This window comes from Emys orbicularis, chromosome 6 (assembly GCF_028017835.1).
Source record: "Emys orbicularis isolate rEmyOrb1 chromosome 6, rEmyOrb1.hap1, whole genome shotgun sequence".
In the NCBI taxonomy this organism is placed as follows: domain Eukaryota; kingdom Metazoa; phylum Chordata; order Testudines; family Emydidae; genus Emys; species Emys orbicularis.
The window spans coordinates 125,044,973-125,071,357 of NC_088688.1; the positions used below are offsets into that span (position 1 = coordinate 125,044,973).

Sequence of the window (26,385 nt, forward strand, 5' to 3'; positions counted from 1 at the left end):
AGAATCCCAGAGCTCAGGCTGCAGCCCAAGCCCCAGTGTCTACACTGCAATTAAACAGCGCCTTCGCCCAAGCCCTATGAACCCAAGTCAGCTGGCAAAGACCAGTCACAGGGTTTTAACTGCACTGTAGACAGACCCACTGTAACATTTTAGCATGAAAGAATGAACTTAAGTCAGAGCATTCCTACTTATTTCTTTGTGTTATTAATTTAAGGCGATTTAATTGATTTGTGAATATTTTTGTATTTAATTTCTTTTGGTTTTCTGATGGCAGAGAATCCCCTACTCCCCATTTCACCCCAAGAACCTTTGGGCTCCCAGTAGAAAGTAACTGAACCTGCTAGCATGGCTGTTTTGCAAACTCTCTCCTGGTTAGATACAATAAGAACACTGCACTATTGTGTTTTCTGCAGTTTCTCCATAGTACTGAGCATAACTTTTTATCATCTGCCTTATGCCAAAATTTAAAAGGAACTTACTGAGCCCAAAAAACTACCCCATCCAAACAATGTTTCTATTTAATACGTTTGTATAACTGAACTCAATATAGATACATAAACATAAGTCTTTTGCTGTAATTTTTATGTATGTAATATTACAATACAAATGCACTCAAGACTTTTGTTAATAAAATCAAGTACTGAAGAGCTCATAACTAAAAAGCACACTGGTGGGGTACTTACCTGTGACATGACACACTGAAATTGGATATTGTCCTTGTAAAATATAGTCTGAATGCATGATGCATTATCGAACAGCACTATTTAAAATCTCATCTTTGACTGTTGGCATGATGACTATCTATGCAGACACCACCACCATCTTTTAGGGATCCAAACATTATGTCATAAATCAGCAAGCCATTACTGCCTTTGTAGAGGGCCCTAAGGTGCAAAAGTCTTCCCCTTGACCTTTCTCAAAATCCCTCCTTCCCCACTTTTACAAAAGAAAAACACTCTCAATTTTATATAGCAAATAGGTTTTTTAAATCACTGTTGGTTCCATATTTATTACCTCCCCTCCTTCCACCTATTTTTCTCCCCTTTTGCCACATAACTTAATTTTAGTAGGGTTTCTATGGTATACTGCACCTGAAGTGCCAGACTGGCGGCAGAGCAAGATTTATGTTTTTATTTATAATGCCACTGAAAGTAATGGGACTTTACATTATATTGTATTTCCTTAACTGTTCATTTATACACAATGTATACTATGAGGAGGCAAAAAAAGTATTGATTTTAAATACCAAAGGTCTTACATCATAACATAGACTATGGGCTACAAAACACGTTTAGAACTGAAATCATATTTAGTTCAATTTTGTACCAATGAATTTACTGCATGATGAGAAGAAGCTTTATGTAACTTGACCATTAAAGATTACCCAGGGCTAAGGTATAATAGAACTTTTATACTCCATAATGGAGTATAAAGTTCAAAGATTTCTACAGTACAGGAATTCCAAGCCGTCTAGCAATTATTTTTAACCCCTCAAAGATGGTGATTTTTATGCTCCCATCACTGGCCCTAATTGCTTGAATCATGATAACAAATCCCACCACCCAGAAGTCTAAAAACTTTCTCTAAGTACTGTAGCTGGCTAAGAGAATCTCAGCAACACTGATTCTGATGTCACTTCCTGCTTTTTCCTCTTCTTTCTTCCTTTAACTCGGGGGTTGGTAACCTTTCAGAAGTGGTGTGCCGAGTCTTCATTTATTCACACTAAGTTAAGGTTTCGTGTGCCAGTAACATATTTTAACGTTTTTAGAAGGTCTCTTTCTAGAAGTCTATAATATATAACTAAACTATTGTTGTATGTAAAGTAAATCAAGTTTTTTAAATGTTAAGAAGCTTCATTTAAAATTAAATTAAAATGCAGGGCCCCCCGGACCGGTGGCCAGGACCCGGGCAGTGTGCGTGCCACTAAAAGTCAGCTCACGTGCCGCCTTCGGCACGCGTGCCATAGGTTGCCTACCCCTGCTTTAACTTTTCTTTTTTTCCCCCCTTTTCTTTCTTTCTTACTTTAAGACTTTTATATGGAGTGGGGGCCATTTTTCATTCAACTATTTTATACTTTCTAAGATTTCAAAGATAACCAGTGCTTTGAGAGTTTATGTAACTGTCTTGTATGGTATTTTATTATATTAACAATCTTAACAGTTGCAGTAATAAAATTTTATGTGGAAGAAAAAAGTCAAATTTTTTATTTGTCAAATGCCTCGGTATATTTTAACAAAACCAATTAATATTTCAAGTTCATGATGCATAAATGTTCCTTTTTCCTTCCTCTGGATTAACTGTTTTTACCAGTAACCCCAGAGTTCTCCTTGTACACCAGAAATGAAACTACCATTTAAAAATAAAAATCAGTAACTTAAAATCGGACAGCTGCTACTAGATTCCTTTAAAAAAAAAATAAAAAACAGAAAAGGTTTCACTTAACATGTATATCCTTTATAATTACATATTTTGAGGTTTAGATTAATCATGTACACATAACATGCAGCTTCCCAGTCATAGATAACAGACAGCAATTTCAAATGAGTGTGCCAACAAGATTTATTTGTGAAGGTGCAGCTATATTACTACTATAACACAACAAATGAGTGAATCTTATGGTGCTTTCTGTTTTAATTTACAGCAGCATACCCGTGACTAGGGTTGTTATAACCACACAAGAGAAAGGCAAACTACAGATGAAGGCTTGGGATTTTTTAGCTGTTTAAAACTAAGCACAGGCAAAGTTCCCAGAATTCTGCTCTTCGGAAGATCAGTTAGCCGAGGTTACTCACTGTGTTTGATTGCCATAGCTGTTTTCATATTGTTAGATATACTACATAGATTTAGAATTCTGAACAGTAGCCCCTGAAATAAGGCATGATTTATGAAGTAGTTATGTTCAACTTTTAGCCCTTTGTATCTGACGTGGTTTTGTGACTGTGTTGGTATTTTAACAGTTAATTAGTACATTGTTAGGTACAACAATACGTTCTGCAATAGGAAGTTTTATTTCCCACTTTTCATTCTGAGGCACAGTTGTGAATCCCAGTTAGAACCATTGTTGCATTCAATGTAGGATATTGTCTCTTATCTGAAATATATATATATATATATATATATATATATATATATATATATATATATATATATATATATATATGCTTTTATATCAGAGTTTTCTCCAAATACTTAAAAAAAAAAAAAACATGTTTGGTACGTTTTTCAAACCTCTTTCTATAAGGTTATAAACAATTGCTCTCAACATAAAATACAAACTAACTGGAATGACAAATACCCCATAAAGACATTTATATTTTACTGAGAAAATAATAAACAGAGAGAAACAGAATTAAGCCAGGCGGTGAGGTTCACTAATCTTCTCCCTACCACCCAGCAAATAATTCTGTTTTTAAAGCCTAAGTCGCAGCTATAAATAACAAAAAGTAGTACATTCTCTATTGTTTTGGGAAACGTCCTTCAATTTCTGAATGGTCTGCTTTGCTCCTCCAAAGTCTTAGGCACTTACAGTTTGTTAACTTTTACAATAAAGCAAGCCAAGCTTAGCAAAGCTTTGAAGTTAAACAATAAAAAGATGACTGTGAAGGAGTAATATTGGTGATTATAATATGAAATGCTAAATAAGCCAACTGACGAGGATATAAACTAAACAAATGCTCTACAAATAGGAAAGTAACTATCATGCCCCAAAATAGCTACCACATTTATGCATCTATGTTACATACATAGTGGATGTCACCCAATGTTCAACTAGACACTTGTATACTTTTTTAAAATACAGATAAATTTTCTCAATTTCAGGGCGACATACTCTAAATTAAAAAAAAAAAAAAAGCAAACTCTACTTTTCCATTTCCATGATGTGATAAAGCAGAAAATATCATGCAGTCAAAAGGTAACTAGAACACTTAACTCACACAATTTTGCTTTTTTTTTTTCCTGTGTCAAATAGCTTGAGTTAAGGGCTGAGTTATAGTTTTATTTATGAACTTCCATAGAGTTTGTTTCTCCACCTCAACAGTGCTTGAACCATTTTCTAGTGGCCCCCTCATCCATCATAGACCATCCAAGAGAAGTTTTTAAAATGTTTATTTACCAGATAGACAAGGTGGGTGAGGTAATATCTTTTAAACTAAAATCTCTTTCAGTTCTGCTCTATAAGGTACTATATATACGTGGGTGTGAGAGAGAAAAAAATATATGCCACTGACTGATATATTTAATAATTTACTGAACTATGTAAAGGACCATCACCTGTGTATTAAATTGATATTAGAAATAAGTTATTGTACATTCATAGTAGCCAATTTTTTAAGACTTAATAGATTAGTACATTTTGTATCTTACTACTACAAGGGCTAGTACACAGCTAGCTTGCTAATTTTCATTTAAAACGTCAAAAAAGTCAGAATAAATACAAAAGGACATACTTTTTTTTTTGCAATTCTGTAACTTAACAAAAGTCTGAATAGATTTGGGGGAATAATTTGAACAATGTACTGTTGAGGCTGGAAACCTTATGACAATTTTCAGCAAGGAAGAAGTACTTAAGAAAATGTTTAAATATTTGGAAACAGAGCTCGCTATTGGCAATGCTGCTACTACCTTACAAACTGCCAAAGCAGAAATGGAGACACTATCATAGTTAGGGCATAGTTCTAAAAATGTTTCCTTTCATTCTCTCTCGTATCTAATCAAACACTGACAAAAATATTACAAGATGAAGAGTGAAAAAAATCATAATGAACCTCTCAGATGAGAAACTAATTGGCACTAAGTACACAATGGCTTACATTTAATCCTGTTAATAATCACACAAAAAAAGAAATAAAAGACTCACTTTTCAGCCATCTCTCTGGACGACTGGGCTAAAATAACAGCACGACTAAATCTGACATTGACCCCTTGGCCCTGCTAGGAGTTTAAAGAATTCCTTTGAGTCTTCTGAGACTTTTTTTTAAACTATTCCAGAAGGGGTGGGCTAGTCTCACAGATTTGATAGTCTTCTTTGCATAACAGGTATAGTCAAGAACGTTCATGTATAAACTATGTTCCAGTTTTAGTAATAACTTAATACTGGACTGAATTAAATTAAAGGAAATTGGTAATATGATAGTTAAAACTATCTAACAAGTTGACTGGATAAACGTCCAGTTTTGGGGGCGGGGGCGGTTATGTTAATAAGTAGAACATACAAATGGCCTGGCATACAGAAGTGAAAACAGGACGTGTGTAGATATAATAGTAAAAGACACAAATAAAACAACATGTATGATGTGTAAACAAATCAAATGTATGTACTGAGGCACTTACACTAAACTTTAAGAACCAACACTTAGACACATTCAAGTTTTCAGGCAGTTTTGAAAATGGACTGTCAGAGCAGGTTATCGAATAAGAATACTCAACTTATTTGGGCTTCCTTTCATAGACGTTAACAGGACTACAGCGTTACTGGCTTTGTGACATGAACACACTTCAAATACAGCATACTGGCAAATGCCAGAAGCCTGTAAACAAAATCCTGTGAAAATTAAATGATGCAATACCATTACTGGCAAGTAATTTACTTTTGTTTTTCCCTCTTTTTCATCTTTTTGTAAAGACTATTTACTTTGCTAACAAAAAAAAGTTCCAACTTCAAACCATACCTGGGTCAGAAGGTTATCCAGAGGAACTACAAGTTGCATAATAGTACATCCATTTTATCTAAATAATACTAGCATTTTTTTAAAAAGTAAATTGAATTGAATTAAAGTAAAGTAAAATTCTGAGAAAAATGTTAGAGCATGCCTGTTTTTCAAGGTTTATCCAGTTGTCAAAAATGAAAGTCACCACTAACACACTTTACACATTTACTCTCAACTCCTGCAAGTTTGAAAGCTCAAAAAATAACACTTTTTAAAGCATGGTGCATCACAACTTAGACAAAATATAAACACACACTAATAAAAATCAAAATTTCCCCATCTCCTTATAATCAAAGGTCAATACAGCAATGTTTCAATGAAACACTAAGAGCAAACCCTCCCACCCACCAACACACAGACACTTGGGGATATTTACAATATATTTAATAAGTCACATACTACAAACCTAAACTGAATTTTCTCTCTGCTTCAATAGCCAGTTTTGAATGCTGTTGCTCACATCCTATCACGCTTTCTGAACTGTGTATAGACCATGGCTAATCTTTTTAACTTTTCTTTCTGTTAACATAAAATTATAAATGTGCCATATAAATTTTAGAAATCAGGCACACAAAAACTGGCTATCAGGCCTTGACGAGAGCGTATGCTCAGCTCAGTTATAATTCTACAGAAACATAATTCAAATAATATGGAAAAGTTTCTATGTCACTGAAGGGCAAACATCACATGCAAGAATTTTGTTTGGTTTTGTATTACCAAAATTTCTGAAATTTACAACACAGACTATGACTAACTTGTTAAGAGCAAAGTTGGAAATTATTACGTCATATCTTAAAGAAACATTTTCAAATGACAGTAATCTGCATTTAAAGTTGGCAACTGCCCTTTTGTGTGTAGTTTTTTTCTTTTTAAAGTCACATAAAGGCAGGTATTTCACAGTAAATGCAGAGCAAATGGGAATGCCAAAGCTTTTTTTCCCCCTCCCCTAAATACTGTCCCAAGTTAGAGTTACATGAGTTTGAGCAAATAGTCACATTGAGACACTCATTCTGAGCCCACAATTGTTATAAAATGAAAGGCCCCTGAAGCTAAAGTTTTCAATCTACAAGATATAATCTTATGAAACCTTATTGACTTACCTTCACAGCAGTATCTAGACTGAGAAATAAATATAGAGCTAAAACTATTACTGTCACCACAGTGGCTGTTAATCACCATAAGTATTTCACGGCCTCTGCTTTAAAAGGGGAGAAAAAACTCTAGTGTTTCAAGACGCAGATGGAGTTTCAAATAAAGACTGAAAAAAGGCATCTGGCAGTCATGACTTTTTTTTTTTTTTTTTTTTTAAACAGTTGGTGGAGAATAGTTTATAAAGTGTTTAAAAAGCCCGGAGATCACTTGGCAATTCTTTAGGTTTATGGACTTTGGTCAAAGTATATGTTGTAATAGCCTCTTATACGACAATAAAGCAGTATTTGCACCTAAACCTATCCACACTGTACAAAGATTAGGTTTTATGTACATCTGCCACAGAGATGCGCTGTATCCAACAGATCCTCTTCTCTTTGTATTTTCCCATTCCCAATGTTACATATAATACATATACAAGTATGCTATATGCATCTTTTGAGAAAACAATACATATCATAAGAAATGTCAATATCAAACTTGGCACTGAATAAACATAACAAATGGATTCAACAGAAACAGCAGCAAACTAATGACAACCACAAAATCAATCTTTGCAGCCAGAGATACAGATACTTGTTAAATAATATATACATTTTGGAGGTGGGAGTTCTAGGCTTTCACCAGAGTAAGCTCTCTAGCACTACATGCATTATGAGTATTCCCTGAAAACACAGAAATAACAGTTACTTCTTTTCTGTAACTCCAAGCTATGTTATTAGTTTTCAGCATACATTAAAGACACGTAACTAACGTTCCAGATAAAACTTTGTGAGATGTATTAGCAGAGGTGAAACAGCACAATGATACAAAGGCAGAACAAGATCACCTCTGGAGATCTAAAAGGTTTGTCAACTGTTAACATTTTAAAAACAAAACCAAAAAATTGCACTTTATCAGTTAAATTGGTGAGACCAAATTCCTGAACTTGACAAGTTTGTGGTAACTTTTAAAAGCAAGTTTCCCAGGGTGATTCATAAAGAGTAAAATTGTCAGGTAGTGTACTGTAAAAAGAATACTCCAAGTCGCTCCAACAATCGTTACTGACGTCGTTTAGTAATTTGAAAATAGAATAAAAGCTGAACACTGGAACCATATTGTTCTATGTAAACTTAGAGCCACCCCTTCTCACTGCCGTATCTTCCAGGAACTGCTATACTCATAGGTGGCTTCCCCATCTTTACTAAAATTGGTGGGAGTAATATCAATTTAGTAATACATCAAAAGAACAGAAAATTATTCAATGTTGAGAGTTTTCTTGGGAAACCAGGGTGGTTTAAACCTAACAGACAACTTGCCAGACTCTGGTCTCAGTTATACTGCCTTAAATCCAGAGTTACTCCACAGACTTTAATAGAGTTACTCCAGCCAGATTTACACTCTAAGAATAGATCTGTCCCTGTGCTGTGATCTCCTCTAAAGATGCCAAAGTACAAAATGAAGCACAGCCTGGGATTGCTCTCTTTTTAAAATGTGTATACAGTAGATTATTGGCTGTTTTTGTAAAGAATAGTATGATGTGTGTATGAAGATATATTGACTATCTGAATCCAGATGTCAGTTCTTGTCCCGTAGAAGTGAGTAAACAACACAATTGCTACATCTGAAATTCTATAAACTGGATTTTTTTTTTTTTTTACTAATGGGAATATTAGCAGATGTCAATAATATGGTGGAGCACTTGCATCAGGGCTTTTTACCGTTGTGCCCATAAAGATGAATTAATAAACCAAGAATTTGCCTTTTCCGCCACAATACACACAGATTATTTTATTTACACACACACACACACACACACACACACACACACTATTGAATGCCAATTGTAAGCACATTCATAAGAATTAAGGTCTTCAGTGAGAGTTTAGGTGCATAGAACTACCTTTTTTTGTTATTAGTACACAATCTTTAACAGTCATCTAAAACTCTGCATTTTCTTGCCATTTGATACTACAGTAGTTTCATATAATATTTTTCAAACCTTTACACTATGTCCCACACATGTGAAAAGGAAATGGACAGAATTCTGATTTGTGACAAAATCTTGAATTTCTTCAATAGCATGAGTTACCAACATAACACAACAGTTCTCAGAATGAAATCTTCTTGTTTACTTACTCATCTTCATTTTAAAACATTGATTGGCAAGACAATTTCCACTGGAAGAAGTCTTAATTTTACTTACTCCCTGGAAAAGTAAAACCCTTTCCAGTAGACAGTTTTACAAACCAGAATTATTGTCACAATAATGGTATTAGTCACCATGTTCTTGCTTTTCATTCTACTTTGGCATGTTATATTTATTCTAATATGAAAGGTTGATATATATTTACTTGCTTTTGTACATATTTTAACTAAATGTTTCCCCCCCTTTCCTCTAGTATGGTGAGTCATAAATGCTGACTCTCTTTGTACTTGTTGCCCCCTAAAAACTATTTGAATTTTTTTAATTGCTAAAAAAAAATTAAACCTCTACTAAAAAAGGACAAAATTAGTTTTCCCACCAGCCCCTAGAGATCTAGCTACAATATAAGACTTCTTCCCAACCTGTAAGAAACACAAATAAATGGGACAAGGAAGAAAGATCAAACTGATGAGAGAAGTGGGAAAAAAATTCCCCTTTTAACAATCAACAAAACAGCGGGGGGAAAAAAAAGTGAAAAAGTCACCCAGAATATATGACCATGTAAGCATGGGCACTCTTGCAGAAAACCTAGTCTGCAACCCAAAGCCATGGGAAATTTAAATTAGTTAGAGCTAAGGTCCACAATAGGCAGGGAAATCTGTACAGATAAAAGGGACTGCTAAGGTTGCAGGTAGACTTAGACTAGATCTTTTGAGATTTCTAAAGGAACTTTATTAGTTTTATTAATTTTTTTAAAATAATCAAGAGATTCAAGTGTATCCTCATTACACCGTAAAGAAGATTAACTTTTTTCTTTTAATCAAAATATCCATATGCATGTGCTGTATCTAGTAAGGGGTAGGTGGATTCCCACTGCTTATTACAGCTCCGGGGTGAATGCTGTTATAATAATTCATGCACAAAAAACTCCCACTCCATTTAAGTAATGTTAAGTTCTGACAAACAAAGGCAAGAAAAAAATCACATTAAAGATAAAGCATCAGTTTTAAAACTTTTCTAAGAAAAGAAGTGCACATTATAAAGCTATACACAGATTCAACACTATTGCAATATGTAGGAAAAAAATCAGAAGTTAATGACAGCACCCTTAATTTTAAATTTAGTTGATGTGATATAATGTTACATGTAACTTTATTAATTTCCTCTTATTTGTGAGCATATAATTATAAATACACACACTGTATAATATTAATTAGAACAGATCCCTTCAAAAATTGAAAAATAAAATTAAGTATAAAATGAGCCTTTTAGAGACCACCATATCAGCACATGCATTGGAACTTTTAGAAAAGAAGATTATTTACTTTCATGGTCTTCTGTCTGCATTTAAAATACGTATAGTAAACCTCCATACACAAATAGTTACACAGTGCCAGATCCCGCAAGCTGCTCCATATAGCAAGATATCTCCATCCACACGGAGTTCAGTGCAAGACCTGGGCCTCAGGCGCCAATCCTGCAAGGCACCAATTCCTCCTCAGAGACATCCTATAGGCCATGAGAGTTTAATCTAAGTTGAGGTTGCTCAGCACCTCTCAAACTGTGCTCCAAGCAAGCAGAATCAGACACTGAGCCCCTATTCAAACAGAAATCTGCCAGCCAATTTTTATTTTACTGAAATATCGAAAGTGATTGTAGGGTTTTATAACATGTCAAATTTCATTTTAAATTGAAATGTAAATTATTTTGTGTATCAAAAAATACCATGTTTTTTTGTTGTTTGCTACATTTATATCTTAATTGGTCAAATATATTTCTGGACGTCTACAAAATGTTCTTGGGCTAAGATTCACCTCTCTTTTTTCAGCCCAGAATAAACCTTAAATGAGAATTATAAACCCATAAAAGGAGGGGGGTGAGTGGGAATTAACTAAAGCGGCACTAGCCACAGTTGTTGAACTGTAATGCCCAACAGTTTTTCAAAGGTTAAAGCTTAATATGAAATGTCTCAAGTAAACAAAGATACAGTAAATTGTTGGCAAACCTTTGTGAACAGCAATGTATTTTAAACAAAAACTCCTTTTCACTGCCAAAAAAACCTTTTTCTGGGTTATTCTGGTGTCATAAATTGATATAAATTTGTACATTGTCCCATAGTGCGGGGGTTCTTAATGTAAATATGAAAAACTACTGATATAACTCTAATTGAATCTAATTTCATTGAAGAGAAAATATATTTTCTTTCATTGCTGAGCTAAGCATCTGTAAAAATTCCTTTCAGAACTAGAAAAAAAAATGTATTTTGAGGACAGGAAGAAATGGTAATTCAGATTTTTCCTGCAGCATCAAAAGAACAAAAGATTTCTCATGTACTAAAACAAATTAAAAAACAAAATCCAGAAACAAAATAAGGGATTGTTATAAAAATATCAAAGATCTAGTATAAAAAGATGATACTCCATTTTGCAAAGACCAAGTATGTAAAACTGGTTATCAAAGAAAATGTTAAAGTAAAGAGGCAGAAGGAAGTTTTTTCCCAAAAATATTTAAAAGATTTTCCTGCTTTTGCTTAAATACATTCATAAGTAGTAAAATGGGCTATTAGTGCAGGCAGGATTGTTATAATCGTAGTCTAAGTTTCAAAGCAATTTTGTAGATTCAATACAGAGCACTAGAATTTTAACAAAATTCAACTGTCAGGAAGAATCTGTGTGAAGCACTGATGGTCAAAGAAGGGCTTTTCCTTTTTGGATCCTGACTAGTACCAAAACACTTAGATTGCAGTATTTGAGGTTGCTATATCTATCCATTTTGACTCCAATATCTGCATAAGCAGTAGTTGTTATGATTACTGCTTCTAAGCAAAGCTTCACTCCAAGGCCAAATGTTACGACCCAACATTAATAGGGCAAGAAGTAAAGTCTTTGAAGATTTGATACTTTGTTTTAAAAGCATACATTTTCATTACTATTTCATTGTAGGCTGAATGGGAAATGTAAGTAATGTAAAGGGAAGCTTAACAAGGAAAGTTTGCAGTTAGCAAGACTTGTAAACCCAGCAAAAGACAGACAGACAGACAGTCACACTAAGGTGTTAGTTAAAGATGAGCAAACTGCTTTGGAAAAAGCAGCTTCTATTTTACAGGATGATGACCAGTGTTTCTTCTCTCATTAATCCCGCTGTTTTTAACCAATAAAATTTCCACAAACAGAAAAAGCATCTTCAATAGACAAAGCATAAATTGTTTTGAAATGCAACACAGGGATGATAACCAAACTAAAGGGCCTGAAAAGGCTTCTTCTCAGTACTGACAAAGTAAGGGTAAGCCAATTCCTAAACTGGAGTGTAAATAATCTGCCCACATGTCAGTCAGCCATTAGTTTGTTCCACTACGCAACACCACCATAAAGAGTATTTTAAAAATCAGTTTGTTGGGCAGGTAGGAGAAGAAGCAGGAAGTACTCTGTATTATAAATTGTAGAGTCTGAAGATCATTTGATAAATAGCTTTTAAAATATTTTCTAATGACCAGCAAGTTTTGGCTCAATTCTGTACAATCTGCTCTGAGTCTTCAGTTCTTCATTTGTCTGAATTTGCCATCAAAGCCAAAGCTATAAGAAGCAAAGCATTCATGCAATCACTGAGTGAAATGTTTAAATAAAAGAGTAGAGCATAATCCTGGGTGCACACACTTTTTGGTTGAGGTATTGATCATTGTTGGAAGAAAATAGATACTATATGTGAATAAAAAGTTAAATCGGAAATCTAATCTGGAGCGCAGCTGCTGGAAGACAAGCTATCATGTGCTGGGATCCCAAACAGTATCTGCTATGTGCGGAGAACACGTAAATTAGTTAAAATATCTCATGTTGTGTCAACATCCCAAAATGTTATTACTATGCCAGCCAAAGCTCCTAAGAAGGTTCCAGAGTTTCTAATGAGGTTTTCAGTCTGCTGAGCAGTGACCATAAAGGGCATTTGAATTTAACGCTGTTTACCAGAACAAGCGATATCCAGTATTTGTTACTTTTAATAGCAATTTCTAGTTGCCAGAAGTGATACCTCAAACACTCTTTCAAAAAGCTGACCTACTGTGTTAGTTAAAAACACAAGTAGCCTTTCCAATGGCCCAGTGGAGAATAACATGTGTTGCTTCCTGGGATTTTTGGGGTCAATAAGCGCCTTCGGAATTGCACTCTACAAACGGGTAATAGCAGAAAACGTTGTCTAAATAACACACTTTGTCACCGATGGGGCAGGGGGGATAGAAGATAAATCATTTTTTGCACCCCTTAGGGCGATCCTCAATGCTGCAACTTTGAAAACTGTCTCTCCAAATGTAGAAAAAGTGCAGAGATTAAGACTAGTGCTAAATACAGGAGAGGAAATATGTTAAAAGATGGCCCTTAATGAGGGAATGGATGAAATCTTGGCAGCTACAGGAGATTAGCCCTCTCATCATACATACCCTGATTGTGGTGGAGAAGAGGAGGTGAAAGCCTATCTTTCAAAGGTCTGGGATACATCTGCCTCAAAAATTAATTTTATATATTTACAAAATAAAAATCTGCTATTGTTGTCTCTATCTTTGTCTCATGCACAAAGCATTTACATGTCCTGGAAATACACAGTAAAGGTCCAACTCTAGAAGATAATCCCTGCTTAAAATGCCAAATGAAAAAAAAAAATCATTCCCTTTCGTTGTGCAAAACGGCAAAAGCAGTGGAATGTACCTTCAAAAATATCACACATGGAAGGCTAAAAAAAGAGCCAACGTACATAGGGAACACATATAGGGAGCAAGAGATATGGTCACTGTTGGTCACTCTCCCTTTGGATCTAACTTGCTTCATGAAATTTTGACAGCCTTGATCAATTTCAAGCCATATGCAACCTCGCAATATAAAACTGAGATCAGGGTGAGACCCATCAGAATCACTGGAGAAACAATAGCTATTTGCAGTGTTCCAGAGACACCTCAGCAGGAAAGAAGAAAGCCAGCACCTACCCTCGTCTCCTCAAATAAAAAAGAAGCTTAGCCAGATATTGCTGCATAGCTATGATTAAAAATTGCACTCACCAGGATCATGGTGTCATAACAAGCTTTGGTAAAAAAAAAAAAAAATACTGGTGGGAAACTGAAATAAAACCAAAATGTAAAGGGTACCATGAATCCTTAGGGAGGCTGAAGGAAGGGTAAAAATACAAGGGCTTTCATATATGTACCTAAGAGCCATGATGCACAGATTAGGAATTTGAACAGCATGATTTAAAATTTTCAGAATTTTAATTCAAAATAGAAATAGCAGAAGCAGTTTGATTTATGCAGCAGGCACCAAAACACTTCTTGAAAGGAACACATCTTTCTGTCTCAATGGAAAGTGCAGGTCACTGTATGCTTTTCCATCTCTTCTAAGTACCACCATAATAGACACAGAATAGAGACAGGAAGTTTATGTATGGAAGGGATTCTGTGTGCGCGCTGGGGGAACCAAGGAAGGATGTTCTTTGTTTTTATAATTTAAAAATAATGTGGTTCTTAACTACGGTGGCAAATAAGATGTAGAAAACTTAACACAATTAGGAGGGGTGCTTCATTCCTTTCCCTGGAGTAGTAATTTTTTATTCTAGTGGAACCCCAGTATCTTCATCTCCATGTCTCAAGCACAAAGACAGGCCCACCAAATGATTGACACAACAGGCCACTCCAATAGCCACAGTATTGTGCATGTTTCATTCCCTTTTTAGTGTGAATCAAACTGGGCACTACATATACCAACAGACTGTCACAGGAGGTCTCTCAAATTTATACAGCCATAAGTAACTTTGGCAAAAAATAAAGGTTTCACCAGTCATTAAATGTTATCTGTTAGTCTATAAGGTGCCACAGGACTCTTTGTTGCTTTTTACAGATCCAGACTAACACGGCTACCCCTCTGATACCAGTCATTAATTGTTATATCCCCCCCCTACACTCATGTTAAAAGCCTTAAAAAGTAATAATTTACATAGTAGGTATTCACAGTAAATCAACAGAAGTGATGTTTAATCCTGTGCCCCAAACATTCTGAGAGTATAACTAAAAATATTTCTCAAAATAATTCCTACCTGAATTAGAGGAAATAAGTCTCTGAAAGAATAATTTGCTAATACAATTACAATAAAAACGAATTAACACCTTGTTTTTCCTTTTCTTCTTTTGATTTGACATGACTGTGTTCAAGTTTCAGCAAATCACTGTACTTGGAGTCCACAGCACCTGAGAGATGATGCTGTGAAGCTCAATAAATAAATTATGGATATATTAGATATTGAAGATTTGCAGGTTTTGTGCCTTAAAATTGATATGCTACAGTTATCCATTAATCCACTATGTCTGAATGTATTAATAAATATTTAAATACTCTTTTGGTTTTTACTTTTATACCAGCAAAAGACAAAACTAATTTTCAGCCCTGTGTCGTTTTTACCTTCGACATCACTGTATTTGTTTTAGAAACAAAACACCAGATGGAGCAAACTTTTCTGCATTGTGTATGCTTGAATAAAGGTTGTTTGAATTTCAGTCAAAATACAGACATATACTGATTTAACCTACACCTCTTCCAAGAAGCATGCTACACTTTACCTCTCAGTCTTTTGTGTTCAGGCTGGGGGTTTAGGCTCAGAGCACACAGTTCCTTTCTGGCTCTCACATACATTAGACTACTCTCAAACATGTCATCATTAGCTTGCACCTTTTAAACAGAAAAAACTGTGTAAGTCTTGAGATGTTTTGCAAAGTAAATACATGTGAAAGGAGGAAATAATGCCTGAACAAAAACAAATTAAGTTCAATGCACATATTTGAAAGAAGGCTACAAAATGGTACCAGACTCCACAGTGTAACTGATCACTGTTCTGTAAATCATAAAGCATGAGATTACCCTTGACAATACCATTACTGATGCTAGTCAAAAACATGGGAAGGGTTTCTGAAGGGCTTCACTGCAAATGAAGCAAAACTACCTCTGGATATTAGCCACAAGTTAATTTTTCTAAACGCTACTCTTTGAGTTTAGGCAGCTGCACAACAAAATTATGGTAGTGCAATAAGAGAACAAAGATTTGAATTTTCACATTGGTATCACATCTAGTAAAATCACTATTTTGATAAATTGATTACAAAATATCTCCAAAAAATGCATAATGTACTTTTTTCATGTAATATAAAAAGCTTACGTATTCTTTACACATTTTTCTATATTCTGCTGTGGGATAATTTTTAGAACCACCACGGGCAATTCCTATAGGTAAGCCTACAAATGATGTGTAGAGTCAAAAAATAAATTGATCACCTTGCCTGTCCAATATGGTTATTCACTGAACAATATAAAATGACCAAACAAAAGTGACATGTACACAAGTTACCACTAGCAAAGTATCATTTTGCTATGCACAAACTGTATTACCGAATGTCCTGGTACATTTGCTGCCTGAAAGCCACAAAGCATTCTGTTAAAGAAATATATATACTTTATACTGCCATGACACAGTTGTGGTTTTGAAGAAAGGAAAGAAAATGTGAAAATATAAAAAGAAAACAATCAAATAAAATGTTGTAAAATTGGGTTTTAATACTTATCTATTATACTTTTAAATTATTTTTAAAACAGATGTATAGGGAGAAAACATATTTGATAAGAGAACGTGACAACCTGGAAATGTGATGTGGCAACTTGTGTTCTGTACCACAATACTTGCCATTGATTTGAGAACAATGCGCACAGCAATTATTTTGTGAAATTTCTAGACAATGGGCAGCCGCACAATGGTCTCAAAGCAACACATTGTGGTGTGTGTTATAATCTATTTAGCAAGTAACTACAGAAAAGCAAACCGGAGAAAAAAACATTCTGTAGGTGGGAATGTTACAGAATAGAGGCAAAGAACAGACAATTTAAAGAAGGGAAAGAAGACATATTTCTGGCTTCCTCCCTTATTACAAATATGTGGGCAATAGTGCTAACCATTTGAACAATAATTCTGAAGCAATCTCCTGCTTGCTGATATTAGTACACATATTAGCAACTAAGAATGTCTCCCTCAATACCCATAACCACATAGTGTGTCATTTGTGGGCACGAAAAGAAAACTAAAGCAATATAGGGCTGAGAAAGTGCTACCCATATATTTGAGAGTCAAAGCTGAGTGAAGGCCCTAACTACTACAGGTGACCTGACAGGCCTTACTGTACTGAATCAATATCTGACAGCAACGCTCCCTCTCAAGTGACTGACAGGGGACACTGTTTCTGGAAATTATCTCTGTGCAGCGAGACTAGCATGCACAGGGAAAGGGAAGATGACAGTCAAGTAGATTTTTCAGTCATTGGTTCCAGAATACATATTATCCTAGCAATAAAATAATCATCACAACGTGCGGCCAATGTGATAACTTCACCATGGAAAGGACTTGCTAAGAATAGGTCTCTACAATCAATTCTTTGAATTACCTCATCTTCACTGACTTTCCTCTACAGTAACTTGGAAACATATTTTAAAATATACCAAAAAGCTAGATATCAATAATCCTGCTGTTTAGGAATGACTGTGGACTATTTCATGCAGGATTTGTATATTGTTGATAGTAACTTTTAGAAAACAGCAAAGTCTCAGTATAATTGAATTATTTACACTGACTATAGGGATTATACCCTTCTCCTACTGTATTTTTCAGTAGTCTTAGTTTTGTGATTTCTCCCTCCAATTTTGCTTATTCTCAAATTTCTCTTGACATTGCTATATTTTCACTACCTACTTATTTGCTTTGATCACAATAATTAACCATTATATATCTTTCTTATTTCTATTCTTGCTTACCAAATATTGGTTTATTCCCCCCCCACCCCCCCGTTTATTTCTCAGTAATAGTTTTATTTAACTAATTCAAGTCCTTCTGAATTCCCTCCTCTCTCTTTGTCAGTTCTTTGGAGTAGAGAGACTGTCATTTGCTTCTCTGCAAAGCACTATACACATGTCTGGCACTACTCAAATAATACACAACAGTATTAACAATTATCTGCTACATCATATTTTATGTCTGCCATCCCACTTTACAATTTCCTCCTTTTGGTTTTTGCCACCTTGCACTGCATCTACTTCTTTCCCTTTATTTTTTCTTTATAATATTGACATCAATATCATGATAACCAGATCTTTCCATCAGCTCCTTTACTCTATTCAGTGTTATCTACACAAAAATACTGACCTTCACTGACAGCAGTTCCACAGCCTTCAATGTTCAAAATGATATTTTCATCTCTGACATCTGTATCACATCCCAATAGCATCCAGCTCTCCACATTATCACTTTCAGAGATCGTGCTCTCCTCTTCTTCCTCATCATTTGAGCTATCCTCTATTACCAGAATCTCTTGGATCATGCGTACTCTACCAGCAGAAGTTGGTTTAGACTTCTCACTAGCTCTTTTCTCTTTACTTGACTTTTTTGCATCAGAATCCAAGGTAGTGGGTGCAGAAGCTCTAGTAGGGTTCCGTGTGGAGCATCCTGGTTGACTATATTGTTTAGCTGGTGTTAGGGAGGTTGCTGTCTTCTTCACTTTGCTTTTGTAAACACTGTCTTCATCAGGTGTGTCAGACAAGATGATGACCTCAGGGCCATCTGAAATCTGAATAACATCATTGTCCGAAAATATAAGGTTCTTGCCCTGGTCCAATTTATTGATCAAAACTGAACTCTGAACTTGCTTCTCTACAGAGTCCACTATCTCCTCATTCTCTTCCTGCCCATTGACTTTTCCAAGACTCTGTGCATAATGGACCTGGCTATAGAGATGAAATTCTACCTCACTGTCAACACTTAGTTCGCTGGATGACTCCTCACGATAAAGGTCATCATCATAAGTTTCTATGTCTCCATGCCCCCCGAACATTCTGGAAAGAAAGTAGACCCGTATCTAGGAAAAATAAAACACCATATTAGTAATGCCCAGTAAATAGGTCCAGAAACTCCATGAAAATGTAATACTTTTTCCATCTGTAATAGCAGAAGCGTTTTAAATACTTAAAACATCATTCACACCACTCTTTAATGCAAACAATAGTTAACTACATAATATCCTCAGAAAATTAGTAGGTGTTTCCGTGGACAATCACAGAGCTATGAACACAGAAAATGACATCACACCAAGCAGATTTATGATACCGGAAACATTAATTATAACATTCACAATAGCAAATGCTATAGTTAAGGTTGCACTTTGAATTTCATTTTAACCTCAGCTGTTTTGACTCAGTCATGACAATTGCATTTAACATTATCCTAGTCCCCAGTAACCCTCCTACATGGTAGACACAAAACCAGAGCTCAGGACTCAGTTGGAAGCCAAGAGAAGATCCTGCGTTTTAGCTTTAGCGCTTTCAATTACTGTACCGGTATTAATTCTGAGTACTTCACAGTCTTTATTACTGAGCAATGCCTCATATTTGCACGTCAAGAGGCAGGCAGGAACCATTCACCCATTTTACAAAAGAGATACTAAGACCACTTACGACAGAGCTGGGAATAGAACCTAAGTCTCATATCTCTTCCACTCAGGAACACTGCATTTTAGAATAAATGTGCCAAACTTGTAACCACTACTCACTCCCACCCAGAGCCAGGAACAGAACCCGAGATTTCAGATTTATAACATTCCTCTGGTGTCTAGCAAACAAGATAAGTTATTTCTGATACATGCATCATGAACAATAAGAAATCTGCAACTGGAACTTAGATTATAGTTCTTCTGATAATATGAATAGAATCCAGCTCACTCTCCCATAGCTGGCTCTGTAGTGCTAACATTGGTAAAAAGTGTAAAAACATAGTAAAGTAAAATGCCACTCTGGATACACAGAGAGACCAAGTCTACTGAGTAAGAATTTTTAGTGTCATTTTTCAATGCAGAATTGCCGTTCAAATTTCACAGCTTGTCCATTTGTACAAAAACTAATATTTGTTTTGGAAACATACCTTTAAAAATGTTTCACATTACATACAGGAAAATGTATTTTCCTTTCCTCTTTAAAGCCTGATCTTGCATTTCTGGACACAATAAAACTACTCAAGTAAATGGACCTTTCTGAATATGTAAAAAATACAAGACTGGACTCCGAGGGTATGTCTACACAGCAATTAAACACCCTCAGCCAGCCTAGGTCAGCTGACTTGGGCTCACAGGGCTTGGGCTATGAGACTGTAAAACAGCCATACAGACATTCAGGTTCGGGATGGAGCCCAGGCTCTAAGACAGGACTCTCCCCCTGTCATGGAGTCCCAGAGCCTGGGCTCCAGTTTGAGTGTGAATGTCTATGCTGCAATTACACCTCTACCCCGATATAACGTGACCCGATATAACACGAATACGGATATAACACGGTAAAGCAGTGCTCTTCGGTGGATCAAAGCAAGTTCGATATAACGCGGTTTCACCTATAACACGGTAAGATTTTTTGGCTCCCGAGGACAGCGTTATAGCGAGGTAGAGGTGTATACAGCCTTCGCGAGCCCGAGTCAGCTGACCTGGGCCGGCTGCAGGTGTTTAATCAATGTATAGATATATCCTGAGTTTTTTGGCTGTGGAAGGTGGTGGTTTGGCCATGTTAAAGTCCACAAAGGATATATATCCATCCTAAATCAAAAATTCAAATCTGTATTTGCTATTGCTATTATGGTAGTACCAAGACACCCAAGTTCAGGGGTCCCATTATGCTAGGTACTGTACATACACATAAGAGGAGATTGTCTCTGTCCCAAAGAGCTTTCAGTCTATAGTAACATTCTACATGAGGTCAAACTAAAAAGGAAAGCACCCAACATGACCTTACATACACAAGTTTTTGCAAAAGTAAACATTGTAAACGTAGCTAAAATTGCAAACAAACTGCAGATTTTAAGTGTAGAAAAAAATAATGCTTATGACCACTGAACAAGGGGTTTTGCACCCTCTCTAATTTAAATCTGCATTTGAAATGGTGTACCCACCAACAATTTGAAGAGAGTCCTATAATTCAGCCTCATCCCAAAATTGCTGAGCTCACAGCAAAGATTAACGTGATCTTCTGATGGGAAAATCCAAGGACAGAGACAAGGACAGCATAGGAATTCTACTGTTTCACAGCCCTTGGCTTATCACTAGGGCTGGGCAGGAAATATCATTCCCATACTGCGAGAATTTTTGAAAACTCAAAAAACATTCCTGTTCTGAATAGAGACAAAAGTCAAAATCTCAAAATATTTCACAAAGTGAAAAACTTAATGGTTCCGGTGAAGCAAAACATTTTTTTTTTTATCATTTCAAAACATTTTGGTTTGGTTTTGACCTTTTTAAAAACTTTTTTTTAAATAATACATTAAGTTAAAACCCCTGAAAAACAAGATGGGACATTTTAAGAAAAAAAAAAAAATAACTTTTTTGGGGGGGGGTTAGAAAGTTTGTCAAAACCCGCCCTTCCCAATGAAATTTCAGTTTTAAGAAAAAATTCAGTTCCATCAAAACATTTCTGACCATTTCTTAACACAGCTAATTGAGCTACTTTCTGGCCTGGTACTGGAGTCTCCAATATTTATAAATGTGGGAGACTTTAATACCCATACAGATGACACTTCTATCTAGCATGAAACCTCTTCTCCACCATGACAACTACAACATTCTGTCTAGGATCCCCCTGAATCGGTGGGTCCACTAGAGAAGACTCATCAGCCCATTGAGTTTCCAGAAAGAACACCATGACAGAGAGCCCTATTTAGCTACATGACCAGTGCAATGATAGTCTGGCAAGGCCCTACAGTCATCTGTTGTCCACTACTCTTGGTGCACTGGCCATTAGACACACCTTCCTCCCATTGTCTTGGTTCACTGATGACCTATGCTAGATAAAGCACGAGAGAATGAGATTAGAACATAGTGACACAAAATGTATCCAAATGGGATTAGGACCAAACAAATTTATGCAATTCTATGCTTCAACTGAGAGAAATGTTAAAAAAAACTTCTGCCATAGCATCTGTAAAATCTTGACTAGCTGAACTGTAATAGCTAAAGTACAAACACTGATTTCAGACAATCTCTGACTCAACTAGCATTTACCTTGAAGAGCCCTTATATTACTTTCGGAGGCACAGGGGTTGGCAATGAATCACTCAAACTCGATATAAGCTCTCCAGGTCCAAACAGACAGAATCAGAGCAGAGGATGAGGAACATACCACCTTCCTGGACAGAGTTTTTGCCCAATCAAGCAACCTTATGCCACCTTAGACTAATAATCTGTGATTTTTGAAAGCAAGTATAGAACACTTCCTTCAACAAGGTGAGCCCACCATCACGGTTAAAAAGCAATAGTTTGGCTGGTGTTCAAGAAGCCATCACTCAACTCAAATAATCTTGCCTATTATTGTTGTGTCTTTAACCCTCACATTCTAGACAAAGTTATTGAGAAGTTGGTTAAGTGAGCCATGACCAAAAACATAAGCATCCAATGTTAGATCTATTAGCACTCTTTGACACTTGATCATGAGGTGCTGCTAATTCATCTAGACAACATTAGTGCAATTTGGCCCATCCCCATTAACATCTATTCATTCTCTCCTGTCAGATAGACTCCAGAGGATCAGGATGGATAACTAACTGCTCCTCCTTCTCCCCGAGGCTCTTGAACTGGGGAGTCTTACAGAGATCAATCGTGTCTCCTCTCTTCTTCAGCATATATGTCAGATCACTGGGGAGATGAGATACTACAGGCTTTATCACCAATAAGCTGGATGGCATCCAGCTCTCCATCTCATTCTCACCAAACATGGGCAATAACTTTACTCATACTTTCTAGTGCTGGAGTGAGAAAAAATACTTGGATGAAAAGTGGCCGGTCAATCTCTAGCCAAGGAAAACTGAAATTCTATTGGTAGGAAAAGAGAAAGCCCTTGACAGAAATTGACAGAGCTTTCCCTTCATCCTCTGTTGAGGACATCTGCACTCAGACTGTGATGGGGAAGTCCTGGAATTTTACTGAACTCCTATTGACATTCAAATAGCCAGAAATGCTTTTTTCGATCTTCAGCTAAAGAGGATATTTCCTTTCAGATGTGGGCCTACCCAAAGGGACTGATGCTTGTCACCTTTACGCTGGACTACCACAAAGCACTCCCTTGGGTTTGAGTGTGAAAGCCAAGCAGAAGCTTCAGCTGGTCCACCATTTTCCTAGGTAATACAGACCAATAAGAGCACATCACAGTGGTGATTCACACTCCACATTGCCTCAAGATCCATGTCAAGGTCCTGGTGCTAATATACAAAAGGTGCAGGGATTTGGCCAAATGCGGTAGCTAACTGAGCCACGGGCACAACTTTTGGTGCAAGGCTTCCCTCAGTATGTCCTAGAGTTCAGACCAGAAGGTACCATTAGATCATCTAGTCCGATCTATCACAGGCTACTGAGTTTCACGCAAATATCCCTATGTTGAGCCCAATGACGTCAGTTAAATTAAGGCATTTTAGTCCTCAGGAGACTAAACTCCTTTGTGCCACAGGCAAAGAACAATAATGGTTGCAAAATGGCTGGCAGTGTCTCTTGGACACTAAATGAGAACAACCCAATTAAAGGAACATAGCCAAGTTTAAAAAAAAAAGTCACGCTTGTCTGAAATTTTTTAAACCACTGTTGTTACAAGCAACGCCCTAGAATTCTAAAAGAAAGAGATTAGAGAAAAAACCATTGTGTTTTTTTCAACGTATTTACATTGTGCATTTGACAGCGGTTTTCTGTATAGCCATTTAACAAATAAGTTTCTTAAGAGAGAGATTTTTTAAAAAATAGCATCATGTGATTGAAAAATGACAAACATTGTAGGGGATGAGGGGGAGGGCGGAAAAGAGCAAGGTGTAGTTACTGACTAGAAGGCAGAGTTACAGGATGGAGAAAGTATCAGAGGGGTAGCCGTGTTAGTCTGGATCTGCAAAAAGCGACAAAGAGTCCTGGGGCACTTTATAGACTAACAGACGTATTGGAGCATAAGCTTTCGAAAGCTTATGCTCCAATACATTTGTTAATCTATAAGGTGCCCCAGGACTCTTTGTCGCTTTTTACAGGATGGAGAAAGAATATCCAACAGTCGTACCAAATGAAGCTCTGGAATAATGGCTAGTAAAACACATTCTCTTGCAGGAAGCTCCTTCATTGACCACAGTTGAGAAGGTACTGTCTGGAACATTCAGAAAGCAGCATTTATGCATGCTAGAGGGTGTTGTGCACAACAGCCAACTGGGTGGTCTGGCATCCAATGCTATCCCTTGCCACCACCACCACCACCCTGCATTGGGAAGAATAGTACCCCTTATATTAAATATTCTTCATGGACTTGCTCGAACCAACTTCACATACCCTGTGTCTCTATTACATCCTCCACTCTCCCCACAATTCCTCTGCTAATCTAGTACTGTCCTCCTGCTAGTCCCAACATATAGCACACAGATGGTACAATGGCCTTTCCCTCTACTTCTCTTGCCAGCTGGAAGACAACTCCTGCTTAAATAACTCTCCATCTTATTTCAAATGTAAATTGAAAACTTCTTTTTTAACACTCTATGCCCTTGTAGCTGCAAAGACAGCCTTTCAAATGTGGACCTCGGGCGTGTTTTTTCCCCGGGTCTGTAGTCACCTCCAGTGCACCTGCTACAGCTCAAATCTTCACAAAGCAGCAGCCAACAGAATTGACAAATCTAGTCAGTTTCTCTGATGCTACTTAATACCAGATGGATGGCAATAAAACTGAAGAGCAAAATTGACATGATACTTACACCTGCTGGTTGCTGCTAAGAATATTAGCATTAAAGGCATTTGAGCAAATCCAGGATGGGAAAGAGGCTACAGAAAAAACAGAGAATGAGAAGGGATAAGGCCCCAGCAGAAGCCAGGATACTGAGGAAGGAAAGAGCAGCAGACCTTTACTGCGGTCAGAAGGCCCTGCGATGGCAGGGGTCTCTGGTAAATATTTCAGGCTCTACCTATACATCTTCATTTTTTCTCTTCCTGTACTTTTATGTAATCTCTGTAGTGGTGTTACTTAACTCTAAACTGTTTTTAGGACAAAGGCTGTATTAAAGAAATTGTACAAAAATAAAGATGTGTTTGTATTGTTTAATGGAGTATGTACAAGAGAAAGGAGAATAGCTAGTCCTTTTCCCCAAGTATGAAAAACAAAAACAAAACAAAGCAGCAAATGAAGATATTCTGTTCTAGAAAAATCAATGGTCTCAGAGAACGGCCAAAACCTATTCAATCCCCACCAGCTTGTTCAGATTTAAATCATTTGAGATTTGGATAATACCTGTAACACTTAGAGTCCAGACTAGAAAAATCTCTATTCCATTTTATCCATATTTAATTAAATAGGCTAAAGCACTACACAGTTCATGTATCATGAATAATACCACTATGACAACTGAAGATGTGCAATGCATAATGTCTTTTTAACTTACTGAACTGGTGTTTTTAACGTTTTAAATTATTCTAACAGAACTTCAGATAGATGGCTGTAAATTTAAATTAATCTTTAAACAAATCTATTTAAATTGAAACACGTTTTATTTAAATTGAAATCATTTTAATCCATCCTGCACCAGAGCTGACATAGGATGTATCTAAGTGTCCTCTTATCCCAGTTTCAAGTAGCATAGAAGTAGATGGAGGGCACCATGAGGTTGACACTAATGGATAAAGTAGCCCTGCCATTTTATGAATACTTCACAGGCAAAGGGAGGATAGCTTGCATTGCTAAACAGCAGCCTATCCAAACAAATAAGAAGCAACAGGAGAGACTAAGTGCTCTTTCTTGAAATGTTAGTTTTCTAGCATGTTTGTAGTTTGTTCAAATGGAGAGAAATAGTTTTTCAAGTAGAGTGAAAAACTGCTTTAAACAAGAAAAAAATTGAATCTGAGACAAAAATGGTGTCTTAAACAGAATCATCAGACACAAAGGTGAGCACAATATGTTGGGAAAAGAGTCCAAAATGGCGTTTGTAAAGGGAAACTCATGCCTCACCAATCTATTAGAATTCTTTGAGGAGGTCAAACAATCATGTGGACGAGGGTGATCCAGTGGATAGAGTGTATTTGGACTTGCAGAATGCATTTGACAAGGTCTCACACCAAAGGCTTTTAAGCAAAGTCATGGGATAAGAGGGAAGGTCCTCTCATGGATCAGTAACTGGTTAAAAGATAAGAAATAAATGATAAGAATAAATGGTCAGTTTTTCACAATGGAAAGAAGTAAATAGCATGGTCCTCCAAGGATCTGTACTGAGACCTGTGCTGTTCAACATATTCATAAATGATCTGAAAAAGAGGGCAAAAAAGGTGGCAAAGTTTGCAGATGATACAATATTACTCAAGATAGTTAAGAC

At 36.4% G+C, this 26,385-nt stretch overlaps 1 protein-coding gene across 2 annotated transcripts in view; it reads right to left on the bottom strand.

The window, feature by feature from the left end:
* ZCCHC7 (zinc finger CCHC-type containing 7) overlaps positions 1 to 26,385 on the bottom strand; it is a 178,834-nt gene that overhangs the window by 139,482 nt on the left and 12,967 nt on the right. Inside the window, exons 1-2 of one of the 2 annotated variants that reach the window (XM_065406628.1) lie at positions 20,971 to 21,006; positions 18,193 to 18,901 (exon numbers count right to left, since the gene is read on the bottom strand). In XM_065406628.1, coding sequence (XP_065262700.1) covers positions 18,193 to 18,901; positions 20,971 to 21,006 — 745 coding nt within the window. Of the gene's footprint in view, positions 1 to 18,192; positions 18,902 to 20,970; positions 21,007 to 26,385 lie in introns of those variants that run through there. The other variant, XM_065406629.1, reaches the window with a different exon arrangement.